Raw genomic sequence first — 14,196 nt, forward strand, 5'->3', positions numbered from 1 at the left:
GTAGCCATGCCAAGACTCAACCCAATAACTTGGTCCCGGGATATACTGGACCATAACATGATAAAGAAGGAGGCAGCGGCAATCATGATAACAGTGATGTGGGCAGTGTGGCATTCAAGAAATAGCTACACACATGGTGAGAAGCAGTACCAACCAATGCAATCCATGATAACCATAGAAGAGATTGTTCGAGCTCTGGAGGTTCCAGCAACCGGCAGGATTCAATCTACTACCCAACCAAGGTGGAAGCCACCGGATGTAGGATGGATGAAAATCAATACAGATGGAGCTACGGAGTCAGAGCATAGAAGAGGTGGTGCAGGTTTCGTAATCCGGGATCACCAGGGGGCGTTCGTGAAAGCAGGGTGTTCACGCTACGATGGAGTTTCGGACCCCTTCACGATCGAGCTTCTCGCCTGCAGAGATGCGCTTGCAACAGCGCATGATTCTGGCCTTGAGTACGTGGAAATGGAGACGGACTGTCAGCAAATTCAGACTTTATGGGCTGCCCCACAGAAGTCGAGTTGTTTCCATATCATCAGAGAGATGCGGGATATGAGTAATTTCTTTCAGGGATTCAAGCTTCGGTATGCTAGCCGTCGGACTAATTCGGCAGCCCACCGTGTAGCTAGGCATGCATTAAAGCTTTCTGTATCTATGCTTGTGTACAATGTAATCCCTGGGTGGCTGACTGAAATTATGCAGTCAGACATGCTAGCGCCTAATGAATAAAGAGCCGTAAGGGCGTTTTAGCTCAAAAAAAAAAACATTGAAGTGTTAAATCCTCGCCCTTCGTTCCCTGTCGTTTTTGATATATGAAAGATATTTTTTTTTCTTTCTGATATCAGTTTTGTCAGAGTATGCTCCATCACAACAGACGGCCTTGATCGATTGCTTCTCGCGGCCACTATAATGTCAGTATAAATAAACCCCGTTGAGCTGAAATAAATTGAATCTCCAAGGTTATGTTTTTTCATCTTGTTTGTTTATTTTCTCGCCAGATGTTAATTCTAGTGAAGCTTCGCCAGTCCACCCTGATGGACCTACGTACACATATTACCATGCCAAAAAATATGTGTTCCCTCAGCAGCATAAAATTATTTTTTCCAAGTACAGTTGAACCATAAACCCTAGTATCATGTAGGCTAGGAACAACCAACACATTACTGACATATCCTAGAAGCTGATCCACGGCTGGACTTTCTTGTAGTGTCTCGCCGTGCATACTTTTGCTCTCAAATTGTTATGTCTAATGATGTGAACCGGATACTTGCTCAACCGTGAAAGTAACACCTGTCATGCATAAACAACATACAAGACTCACTCACCTGTCAACTGTCATTATTTTCCGAAATAAAAAAAATCAATTTCTTAAACCAAATCATGCTTTCAAAACGTAGGAATTTCAAATTTTCTTCACCTTTTTAAAAATATTCAAATTTATAAAAAACCAATTCAAAAAATGTTCTCGATTTCAAAATAAAATACAATTTTCAATACATGTTAGTTATTTCACAAAAAAGTTCAGAATTCCAAAAAATATACTGGTTTAAAAAATTATTCGTGGATTTTAAAAAATGTTCGCATTTTTATAATTTTTTAGGTAGTTTCCAAAATGTTCCCATTTTTTTAAAAAATACGAAATATTCAGAAGATTGTCTGAGTGTTCAAATTTTGTTTAGAATTTTAAAAAATGTTCCCATTTAAAAATAATTGTTCACAGTTTCAAAAAAAGTTAAAATTTTCATTTTTTGTTAAGAATTTTAAAAAATCTTTCTGCTTTCAAAATTGTTCATAAATTTCAAAACAATGGTCGCATTTTCAAAAAGCCTTTCACAACTATAAGGGTGTTCGCATTTTAAAAAATATTCATTTTTCAACAAAAAAGCGTCTGAAATTTATATAAATCGGATTTACCACTGTTGTTGGTGCTTAATATATCTCGTTGTTTTATAGACTCAAAGCCTCAGTAGTTGCGATGGCTAGCAGCTTGCAGTCATAATCTTTGTTTGATTTTATCGCGAGCGCTTGAGTTTTGGCATTTTTATTCTAGCACTTTAGTACGTGTATATGTTGCTGGGCCGTCCACTACTGGGGAAAAGGTTTTTAACGACCACATATTTTTTTGGTCGTTATTTTTGTAATTACGTGATGGTGTGTCGCCGTTGACTGTGCGGAAATAATGGCCACTTTTATTATCGTTGACTATATTTTCATGGTCACCAGAATGTCAATAATGACCACTTTTTCCTTTCACCATTCATAGAATCATTATATTTTCAGAACATTTGAAAACATCAAAGGATTCCGACATCCTTTAATTAATCGAAATCATAGAGATTAACAAAATACCAACATTCAATTCTGGAATTAGAATATCATTCAGCAAATATGAATCAGAACACTCTAGATGACTAATGTATGTAGTCCTCATGTCTAGCAGCTGCAGCCGAGGGACACCATCATAAGTTTGATATTTGAATGTATATCATTCTTCCTGGGCGATAACAGTGCCCTCATTCTTTTATATTCTGTCCTGCCAAACACACTAGCACTAGTAGAAAAAAGGGGCTTTGGTCCAGGCCGGGTAACCCCATTAGTCCCGGTTCAGTCCAGAACCGAGACCAATGGGTGCATTAGTCCCGGTTCGTGCGGCTAAGGCATTAGTCTCGGTTCACCTGGGCCCTTTAGTCTCGGTTCATGCCACGAACCGGGACTAAAGGGTGCGATGCCCATTAGTCCCGGTTGGTGGCACCAACCGGGACTAAAGGTCTAACCATTAGTACCGGTTGGTGCCACCAACCGGGACTAATGGCCTTTGAGGCATTAGTACCGGTTCGTGGCACGAACCGGTACTAAAGGTCCAATTTTCAAACTCTCCACCCCCCCCCCCCACCGTGGACCGCCTTTTCAGTTTTAGAAAAAACAGAAGAAAATGATGGAAATGTCAAAAAATAGAATAAAATAAGTTTCACATGTGATATGTGGTCTAGTTGTTTGGAAAATTTAAAAATATGAATTTCGACTTTATTTACAAAATCTCTCTGGAATTTGTAAAATGGGCATAACTTTAGATGGGTGACCGTTCGGGAAGTTAGATGATTTGGAATGATGAGGGGTGATTAGAGATTAAATTGAGCAGTGATGAGAGGGGTGATTAGAGATTAGAGGTTAAAATAAATCAGAAATTTGAAAATAAAAAAGATTCAAAAAAAAATTCAAAAAAAAATTCAAAAAAAATTTCAAAAAAAAATAATCAGAAAATTACCTTTAGTACCGGTTGGTGTTACCAACCGGGACTAAAGGTGGACCTCCAGGCAGCGGCCACGTGGAGGGCCTTTAGTCCCGGTTCTGGTTTGAACCGGGACTAAAGGGTCAGGGCATTAGTACCGACCCTTTAGTCCCGGTTCAAGAACCGAGACTAAAGGCCCTTATGAACCGGGACTGCAGGCCCTTTTTCTACTAGTGTAGCAATTTATACAAGATAGTACATGTAAACTGGCACAAAGTACGATACAATAAAATTATTGTGTGAGCACAACTTTGATCATGCTCGACCAAGGATGAATCTTTGGGGTGGATGGGTATAAATCGCCCTGAAATTACATAACCAACTATTAAGATTTTTTTTTTGTATGTATAACAAACTAGTAAGAAAACTATCATCACCACTTCAGACAATATAAAATAAACCGGACTACATAAATCTCGATAATTCGATTGATGCCTTTTGATGAGACAAATAAGCAATCTTAATTGTTTCCTCGATCACAAAAGCTTACTACTGCCAACATTATAAGATACACTGATATACAACAACACAGATTTTAGCCTTTGGTTGCCCTTTCATTGCCATGAAGGACCTGCATTGCATCCACATGCACGCACGCGATTTGGTGTTACCAAGCTGAGCACTAGGGTGAAGACCATTAACAGGCCCGGCTAGCTAGTTTTCCCCGCACCTGTCCACATTAAGATTTGAACTGGATGAGATACAGTATATGACTACGCATGCATGCATCCAGCTGAGTTGGGTTTTCCACTATCACAGCCAGTCAGTCAATAGGCATGCAATACCAACACATTGTTAAATAGGTTAACTGAACAATTACCTGGCGCATAGAAACTCTTGAAAGAATGACAGGAACTAATATCACCGGCTTCACAAAGTATCCTTGATTACATTGAGTTAAGTTTAACCATATAGACACTGCTTTTCGCACGTAAAAATATTCCATCAGTATCCTCAACATATCCTACTATAAATTTCAAGTATACTATCCCTCCTTCAACCAGAGGAGGTAACCCAAGAATGTTATCTATATCAATGGTCTTCCACAGCACCCAGGTGGCAACACCATGACAATTGATCTTCCTCTGCCACATTTCAATGTTATGGTAATGGTAAGACATCATGGCGACACCAACTGCGCCATCAACGCACGTATACCCTCCTTCACAAACTTAAATGACCAATAAACAACATTACCAACTAGGGTACTAATATAACCGCCAAAACAATCTCGATAGTTAACATCTGCTTCGATGATATCAGCACATGTGTCGTTCTCGGAAGAATAAACAGAGGCAAGAGGTCGACCATCCATAGGCGTGTAAGCAGCAAGACTATCTTAAAGAGGGTGGAGTGGCAATAGTTGTGCACGTGGCCACGGTCACGGGCAGCGCAGAACACCGCCCCATGGATGTAGCCGCACTTGAAATCGGGTGGAATTGGCAACATGGTGCTGATTACCGGTGATGGGGTCACACACGAGGACCTCGGTGCACAAACGGTGTAAGATGAGGACAAGGCCGTGCCGGCACCCGAGCAGCCGGCCCGACAAGTTGCCTGACTGGCAGGTTGAGCCGCCCATAAGGGATGTGGTCTGGAGCGGGTAGGACGGAAGTGAATATGATCTTATCGTCGTGATGGAAGAAGACGCCGAGGAAGGGCGGGTTCCGGTGATGTGCATAGAAGCAGCAGAGAAATCTAGAGTCGGTGACAAGGCGTCGCCAGCGCTTGCAGACGGCGGAGACACGCGGGAGGGAGGACGGCTGGGGAGGGAGGCGGATGAGGATCTCCTGGAGCATGTCGTTATCTTCCAGCGCCGCCGGCGGGAATTGCCGTGGCGGCAGATCATGGCGGCGCCCTCCTCGCTAGCGCCGGTCTGGACTTTTGGGACCAAGGGATCGATCTGGGGGCTGGAGACGGTTCATGGTCACGCGGGAAGGAAGGAAACACGCACGTGTACTAAGAGGGTGTTTGTTTCCAGGGACTTATTGGTTTAGGGACTTAAAAAAGTCCTTATAAGTCCCATCTAAACCAAACAGGAGGGACTTATAGGAACTTAAAGTGGGCATTTGGGACTTATGAAATAAGACTCACAAGGAGGGACTTATAGGGACTTATAGTTGTAATATGGTCTTATAGGGACTTATAAGTCCCAGGAACCAAACAGGTAGGGACTTTTTAAGGACTTGGGACTTATAAGTTTGGACTAAAAAAAGTAGTAGGACTTATGAACCAAACAGGGCCTAATCCAGTGCCTTATATATGTCATGCTTTCTTTTGCCAAGTGATGGTGCAAACGACACTTGGTCAATTTCTTACGCTACAAGACAGATGCTGGTAGAGATTGTTCACACCAAGCAAGTTCTTTTCACCGAAGAACGGCTTGTAAACTATGGAAGACGGCAGAGTGAGCGATGGCGGCAATGAAAGCCCACAGACAATGCTTCTTTCCACCACCCACGGTCCATAAGCCCATTTTTCTGTCACGAGCTCTACTTTTTTTGAGACATGCCATGAGCTCCGCTAAATAATCTGAAAAATCATCAGTGTTATTCTTGGGCGAATAAAAAAAAAATCAGACCAGGGGTCTCGTCTCTGAATCCCTGGTTGATTAGGGCGTCCCTATATCTCACCTTCAGCGAGACAGAAGGAATCCCTCGCTGACGGGTGGCTTGAGTTGGGCCGGCCCAGGCACGCCGGAACAAAAGCCTCGTTTTCTGTTTATTTTTTTCATGTTTTTCCTTTTTGTTTCTTCCTTTTTTATTTAAATTTTTTTTATACTTTCAAATGTTCTAAATAAATTTTATTTAAAAATCATTCTACGTTAAACATTTGAAAGACGTTGACTGAAGCATTTGAAAAATGTTAAATATGTATAGAGAAATGTATTCACATATAAAAAAATGTATAAAAATGTGTATGGAACAATTTGAACATGTGTTTAAAAAACTTTAATCAAGCATTAGAAACAATCTTGGACAAGTGTTTGAAAAATGTTAATCAAGCATTTGGGAAATGTTAAATTTGTATAGAAAAAAATATTGACCATTTATTAAAAATTTGATCATGTATATAAAAATGTTAATCAAGCACTTGAAAAAAATTGAACAAGTATTTAAAAAATGTTAATCAAGCCTTTGAAAAATTTAAATGTGCATAGAAGTTGTTTTGGCCATGTATTAAAAAATGATGATTTTTTTTATCATGAACTCCCTCTGTTCCTTGATATAAGGTATATAGATTTTTGAGAAAAAGTCTGAAATATAAGGTGTATTGCGTTGCACCACTCGTTTGGATACTTTTTTTTAGGGATTTGATTACATTTTCTTATATCATGTAAGCTTCTTTATTTTCTCGTGTCAATTAGTCATGTGTAATCTCACTCGAACATTTGAAAAAAATGTTGAACAGGTATTTGAAAAAAAAAACTAATCAAGCATTTGAAAAAGCTAAATGAGCTTAGAAAAAAAATGTTGACCATGTGTTAAAAAAGTTAAATATTTCATTAAAAAATGTTAATGAAGCATTTGAAAAATGAGTGTGCACAGAAAAAACTGTTGACCATGTGTTAGAAATGATAATCTTGTATTTGAAAAATGTTAATCAAGCATTGGGAAAAGTTTAAAAATGTGCATAGGAAAAATGATGACCATTCAAAAAATGTTAATGTTGTGTTTAAAAATGTTAATCAAGCTTCATTGCCGCATATCTTATTTATTGGAAAAAAACGACGTCATCGTCTTCACTGCCGGTAAGAAGCCCCAAGTCTTGCCTTGGACGGCCTACATCCAACCATGGCCGCCACCGGGAGGTAGGCAGATTCGATTCGCTGGAGGCCAAAACCGCATTCTCGCAGGAAGCTGTTGTAGTTGTCTGGCCTCAACCCTCCGCTGGACAGTAGGCAGCCGTCGCCAAGGCAACATGCTTATGTTGTGCCGCCATGTCGATGCACCACGAGAGAAAGCAGCCGCCGCCTGGACGCCACCGTCCCGAGCCGGGGAAGAAAGGCCCCGCTCAAACATGCGTGCATCCACCATTTTTGTCCTAGGCTTTGGCCGACTGCATCCTTCGGCGACACAATGGGTATTAGAGAAGAGGCAGTGCTCTTGTAACCATTGCTGCACTTTGTCTTACACAACTCAATTTGGGCCACCGATTCAGATGCAATCCTAGCTTGTTACTTTTTCTTTCTAGCTAGGATGGTAAAAATGTTAGTTAACCTGCTATATTTACTGCTGATCATGCCTTTAGACAATTATATACTTCACCTACTATCACCAATTTGCTCTTTGGAAACCTATGTGACTGACGGTGACGGAAAAGAAACAGAAGCAGGTAGTAAACATACATACTGCTTATGGGTACAATTTGTCGTAATCTGCCTCTAGTTTTGTTCCTTTGATGCATGTCATTATTACCCACTTGCAATTCTACATTGCCGTCGATTTCCTGTAAATCAAAGGCATAAAGAGATGGTATTTTATTCTTTGTCACAGCTTTCAAAACTCGAGCCAAGGAAGGCGATGGAAAAGAAAGATAAAAGAAGCAGGTCAGGTGACAAGTGACATACCTACCTACCATTTTGTTCATATATTATTTAAAACAAATTTCACTGACTTTCTTCATTTTCATGTGCTACCACCAGGTCCGCCAACAGCACAGGGTACTTCATGAATTCTTCTACTCCTACACCTACACGGTATGCAAACTAGCTACTGAGATTCAGATTGGTGAACTTTCAGGTTGACAACTTAAACATAAACAAAGTGTTTCAGTCTTGTACTTTGAATTAGCCGCTTCAGTTTGTCATAAATATAAACGAAGTGTTTCTATCTTGTGGCTGATATCATGTTTGCAGCACCACTACTTTGAGTTGAAACCTGGGTTATCTCGGTTTACTCCCTGATGCCAATTTGATCGATTAACACCACCAAAAGATGAACAAATGAGCACTTACTTCTTATTAAAGTATAGCTTATGCCGGCAGCTTGGGCCACTTGTTGTATTTAATCATCATTTGATTGGTGAGTGCGCTACAGAACACAGGGTACCTGTTATCTTTTTCAGCAAGTTGAGCTCAGCTCAAGTTAAAAAACGCAGCTTTGTTCTGTTGGTCAGATCACTATGGTCAGGTCAGATTAGTATTCTCCCGCACTTTGCTCCATGTATGTATGAGAGGCTTGTGTTGGTGGCAGTGGAGAGCCATTACCTTAATTACCAAAGTTTGCTGGCTTCAAGGTGCCTGGGGCAGTCAGTTAACCTATCCAATTTGTTCAGGCAATTTGTTCCATGTATAACCATTGATGCAATTTGTCACCAAGACGGGGGAAAACCATCCCATTCACATGCAATCGTCGTTCCTTTTTCTTTCGGAGAACATGTTAGTTAAACTATGTTTACTGCTGAATATGCCAGCCTTGTAGCAGTTAGTTAATCTCTGTGTGCTGGCAGGGATGAAGCCTACGTGCTCCTGTTTGTTCTTGGAAACCATGAAAGAAAGGCCAGAGGTGACCTTTCTTGCGGCCCAAATTGCTACAATTGTCATAATCTGTCTTATCACCCACTTCCTCTCTGTTTCACAATGTCATAATCGGTCTTCATTGTTTTTCCTTTATTGCACATCATATTACCCATTTGCAATTGTCAATTGCCATATATATCCTGTAAATTGAAGTCATATGCAATCATAATTTTATTCTTTGTCGTACCTTCCAGAACTGGAGCGATGTTTCCTGGAAATCACAAAGGGGCAGTGACAGTACCGGAAAAGAAAGAAATAAAGAGAAGCAGGTAAGATGGCCTACCATTTCATTGTTAAGAAACTGGTGCTTGCTTCTTATTAACTATAGCTTAGGCGGCCGCTTCATGTATTTTAATCATCGTTTGATTAGTGAGTGCGCTACAGACACAGTGGGTACCGGTTAGTTTTTCAGCAAGTTGGGCTCAGCTCAAGTTAGAAAAAATTCAACTAGCTGGATCAGTTCCAATTCATGTCTTGTTGACCCCCATTGGAGAGCCATTCTCTTACGGTCTAGTGCTGCCTCCGATTTGCCTCTCCCGCAATCTCCCATTCCCCTTCATCGCCACACCGGCTCTAGCAATCGCTCGCTGCCTGCACCTCTTCATCTGTGTAAGCTCGCTGCCCTTTGTTTTCTTTCTTGTCCCTGTTAGTCTTGTTCTTCAAATACATCCACTTGCACAAAGGCCAGTTCAAGAAGAATCAGTGTGCAGCGGCACAGTTTACAGTATGTTGTATGATGCAGCTCTCTGATTTATTCCCTGTTTTCTACTCCTGCAGGTTTTTCGACTATTGCTATCAAAAACCTTTGATTTCCACTCCAGGGGCCATCATTAGAGCTCAGGCTTGTGCTGCCTTCTATTGGCCTCCCCCGCAATTCAGGGGCCATCATCACCGCACCTGCTCCTGCAATCGCTAGCTACCTTCATCATCCTTCACCCTTCATCAGCGTAAGCTCTATGCCCTTCGTTTTCTTTCTTGTCACCGTTAGTCTTGCTCTTGCTGTTTTCTTCTTCAAATATATTAACTTGCACAGAAGCAGGAAGAAGAATCAGCTTCTAGTGCCTCTGTTTACTATTTTTCTTGTGTTGCAGTTCACTGATTTATCTCCCTGTTTCCGCTCATGCAGGTTTCCCATCTATTGCTGTCTTGAACCTTTGATTTACACTCCAGAAGCCATCTTTTTCTTTTTTGAGGAATCTTTAGAGTTAGCTATTGTTTACTTCTCCGTATTCATCCTACTGTTTAGTGTCTTCACCCATCCATTCTGTCTCTGTGTCCCCTTCAGATACACTTATTTGCATCATTTTTTCATCTTCTCCACCAACCACCAACCAAATTGAAGATTCTGTGAATACACACACAAACCACCAACCACCAACCACCAACCTCCAGAAGCCATCTTTAGAGTTAGCTATTGTTTACTTCTCCGTATTCATCCTACAGTTTCCACCGTTTAGTGTCTTTACCCATCCATTCTGTCTCATTGTCCACTCCAGATACACTTCTTCGCATCATTTTTTTTCATCTCCTCCACCAACCACCAACCAGATAGAGGAATTTTACCTAGTTCCCATCTTTGCTCTGTTATATTCCCTATTTTCACTCCTCAAAAAAGAAAAACCACAATTTCCCACCGTGTCTTTCTACTTCCAAGAAACAGAAAAAAGATACATCCTCCCTTAATACCCACGGTGTGCTTTTCATGGCGGAAGTGGCACTGGCTGTGGCTGGCGTTCGGGCTGGCTTACAGTTGGTGGTATCACCGGTCTTGAAGAAGCTGCTAGCTGACCCCGCAAGGTGTCTTGGTGTGGACATGGTGAGTGAGCTCCATGAACTGGAGACCAACATCATGCCACAGTTCACACTACTGGTTGAGGCAGCTAACAAAGGCCCACACAGGCCAATGTTAGACAACTGGGTCCAGCAGCTCAAAGACGCCTTTTGTAAAGCTGAGGACCTGCTAGACGAGCATGAGTACAACATCCTCAAGCACAAAGCAAAGACTGTAAACTTTGAGGTCAGGATGTGGGTCTGCATCTCACGCAAACTTGATGTCAGTGGCCATACACGGTTAATTATTGAATCAGCAAAAGGAGGGCAGTGCCCACCCGTTGATAATCTTGATACTCTCCAGTGCATATTAAGGGACATACTGGAGAGTAAAAAAAGATTCCTGCTTGTGTTAGACGATGTCTGGTTTGAAGAAAGCACCAACGAGGTGGAGTGGGAAAAACTATTGTCTGCTCTAGTATGCCAACAGACGGGAAGCAAAATTTTGGTAACTTCTCGATCAAATGTACTCCCAGCTCCTCTTTGCTGTAATGAAATTATTCATTTGAAAGATATGAAAGATACTGATATCTTAACACTCTTCAAGGACCATGCATTTTCTGGTGCAGCAATCAGGGACCAGAGGGTGCGTGAGCAGCTAGAAACTATTGCAGCGAAGCTTGCTAAAAGACTTGGAAGATCTCCTCTGGCAGCAAAAACCGTGGGTTCACGGCTGAGCAGGAAAAAGGATAAGGCTGCATGGGAAGATGCTCTAAGGACTGACAGCTTAAGCGACCCCAGTAGATCACTTCTGTGGAGTTATGAGAAGTTAGATCCAAGTCTGCATAGGTGTTTTCTATATTGTAGTTTATATCCAAAAGGCCATTGGTATCACATTAAGCAGTTGGTTCACATGTGGCTATCAGAGGGACTAATTGAATCCTGCAATGTGAACAAGAGAATGGAAGATATTGCGATGGATTGCTTTAATGAGATGCTCTCAGTTTCATTCTTTCAACCAGCTTGCACATCCACAGGTGACATATCTCCGTACTACCGTGTTATGCATGATCTGGTTCATGATTTGGCAGAGTTACTGTCTGAAAAAGTCTGCTTCAGGTTAGAATATGATAAGGTGGCATCAATACCGAACACTGTTCGACATCTATCTGTCTGTGTTAGGACTTTGAAGAAACATCAACACTCTATTTGCGGGCTGCATAATTTACGTAGCTTTGTTTGCATTGAACCACTTTTAGATGATGCAAGAGATATTTTCCAGCAGGTGCTGCAGAATTTAAAGAAGTTGCGTGTACTCTATTTGAGCTTTCATAATAGCAGCAAGCTACCTGAATCTGTTGGTGAACTGAAGCACCTTCAGTACTTGGACCTCACAAGAACATCAATCTCTGAATTGCCTGAATCATTGTGTGCTCTCTACCACTTGCAATCACTTCAGTGTGTCAAGATTGAACTTTTGCCTGAAAAGCTATTCAGTTTAAGTAAGTTGAGATATATTAAAGGGTGTGGTCAAATCCCTTACATAGGCAATTTAACTTCACTCCAAAATCTTGATCAATTTTGCGTGAAAAAGCAGAGGGGCTATGAGGTGCGACAACTGAAAGACATCAACAACCTTGGTGGCAATTTAATTGTCAAAAATCTTGAGAATGTCACTGGGAAGGTTCAAGCCTTAGAAGCAAAGCTACATCAGAAAATTCATCTTGAGAGCTTGCACCTTGAATGGAGTTATAGCGATGGCATGACTTCACATGATAGTTTACATTTGGAAACTCTGGAAGGTCTTATGCCACCGCCTCAAATTAGGGACCTTACTATCAAAGGTTATGGATATGCAAAATACCCAGGCTGGTTACTCGAGGATTCTTATTTCCAGAATTTGGAATCGCTTGCGCTTGTTAATTGCACTGCCTTAGAAATCCTACCATCCAACGCTGCTCTCCTCGGGAATTGCTCCTCACTTCGCCTTGAGAATGTCCAAAACCTGAAGGCATTACCTTCTCTTCCAGCCAGCCTTGAAGAGTTAGCGATTGAGAAATGCATGTTGCTTATGTTTACTTGCAACGATGAGCTAGAAAGACATGACGAGCGGGAGAACAACTTGAAGTCACGGCTTTCTTCCATGTGGGAGGCGGATTCCGGAACGAAAATAAGGAAACTACTATTGTCGGAACATTCATCTCTGAAGTGGTTGACGACATTGATGGATGCTGATATTTCTCATCTTCAAACCATTGAAAGTGCTCTAGAAAGGGAGGGGGATGATGTATTGGTAAAAGAGGATATCATCAACGCATGGATATGTTGCCATGAGGAGAGGACAAGGCTCGTTTGTACAAGGAACATCGGCATGCCACTGGTTCCACCACCAGGGCTTTGTCGGCTTGACCTTTCCTCGTGCATCATTACAGATGGAGCATTAGCTGTTTGCCTTGATGGCCTCACTTCGCTGACACGTTTGTACCTAAAAGAGATTATGACTTTAACTACACTTCCGTCACAAGATGTCCTCCAACATTTGACAAAACTTCAGGACTTGCACATCAGCTCGTGCTGGTGTCTTAGATCATTAGGGGGGTTGCGGGCTGCCACCGGTCTTTCTAAAATTTCATTATACAACTGCCCTTCCTTAGACCTGGCATGTGGATCAGATTTTTTGCCATTTTCCCTTGAGACGCTCGACATACGCCACTGTGTGGTTGCAGCAGATTTCTTCAGTAGTGACTTGCCGCACCTGAGTTTTCTTTCGATGGGTTGGTGCAGAAGCTCTTCATCATTGTCGATTGGTCATTTAACCTCCCTGGGACACTTAGAACTAGGAAATTTACAGGACCTGTGCATTCTTGAAGGGTTGTCTTTGCTGCAACTTGGCAGTGCACATTTTGGAGATCTCCCGAATCTTAGTATGAAGTGCATCTCACAGTTGCAACTCAGTTCTCTCTATGTTAGCAGCTCTGTAATGCTGAACCACATGCTCTCAGCTGAAGGTTTTACAGTTCCAGGAGATCTCGGCCTTGAAGATTGCAAGGAGCTATCCTTTTCATTTGAAGAATCAGCAGATTTCTCATCTGTCAATACCCTGTCATTTTTTAATTGTGAAATCAGTTCCTTGCCAGATTTGAAGTGCTTTTCAAGTTTGAGGACACTCCGAATTGCTGGATGCCCCAATCTATCAGCTTTACCTGATTTGCCATCCTCCCTCTACCACATAAGCGTGCAGGGTTCTCAACTGTTGAAGAAGAGCTGCCAATCACCTGATGGAGAAAGCTGGCCAAAGATTGAGCATGTCCGCTCAAAATATATTTATTAATCTTCATCCAGATTTGCAACTGTGTAGAAATAGAAAGGTAAAGTCCTCATCTGCTCGCTCTCAAAGAGATAACATTTTGTACTTTTTATTTCACAAAATTTTGATCTTTCAGTATGTTATATGTATTTTAAAAGTTCCCTTCATTAATTTTAAAGTTTTCCCTCTACATTTACTAGTTAAATGCCCGTGCGTTGCCACGGGACAATATAGATATGCTAGAGACATTAGCAAAATGATAGTCCTTTTTATGAAGACAGATGCCATGCATCAGTTTACTTAGCG

At 41.5% G+C, this 14,196-nt stretch overlaps 1 protein-coding gene and 1 pseudogene across 1 annotated transcript; one reads left to right on the top strand and one right to left on the bottom strand.

Moving 5' to 3' along the window:
- Window positions 1-4,059: 4,059 nt before the first annotated feature.
- On the bottom strand, window positions 4,060-5,464 carry LOC147962898 (uncharacterized; annotated as a pseudogene).
- Window positions 5,465-9,272: 3,808 nt separating this feature from the next.
- LOC125543941 (uncharacterized) lies at window positions 9,273-14,196 on the top strand. Its single transcript, XM_087538122.1, has 3 exons — window positions 9,273-9,422; window positions 9,591-9,760; window positions 9,940-14,196. Exon 3 carries the CDS (start codon window positions 10,516-10,518, stop codon window positions 13,912-13,914), a length of 3,399 nt encoding a protein of 1,132 aa, XP_087394248.1. The 5' UTR covers window positions 9,273-9,422; window positions 9,591-9,760; window positions 9,940-10,515; the 3' UTR covers window positions 13,915-14,196.

This window comes from Triticum urartu, chromosome 7A (assembly GCF_056163025.1).
Source record: "Triticum urartu cultivar PI428250 chromosome 7A, HENAU_Tu73, whole genome shotgun sequence".
NCBI lineage: Eukaryota > Viridiplantae > Streptophyta > Magnoliopsida > Poales > Poaceae > Triticum > Triticum urartu.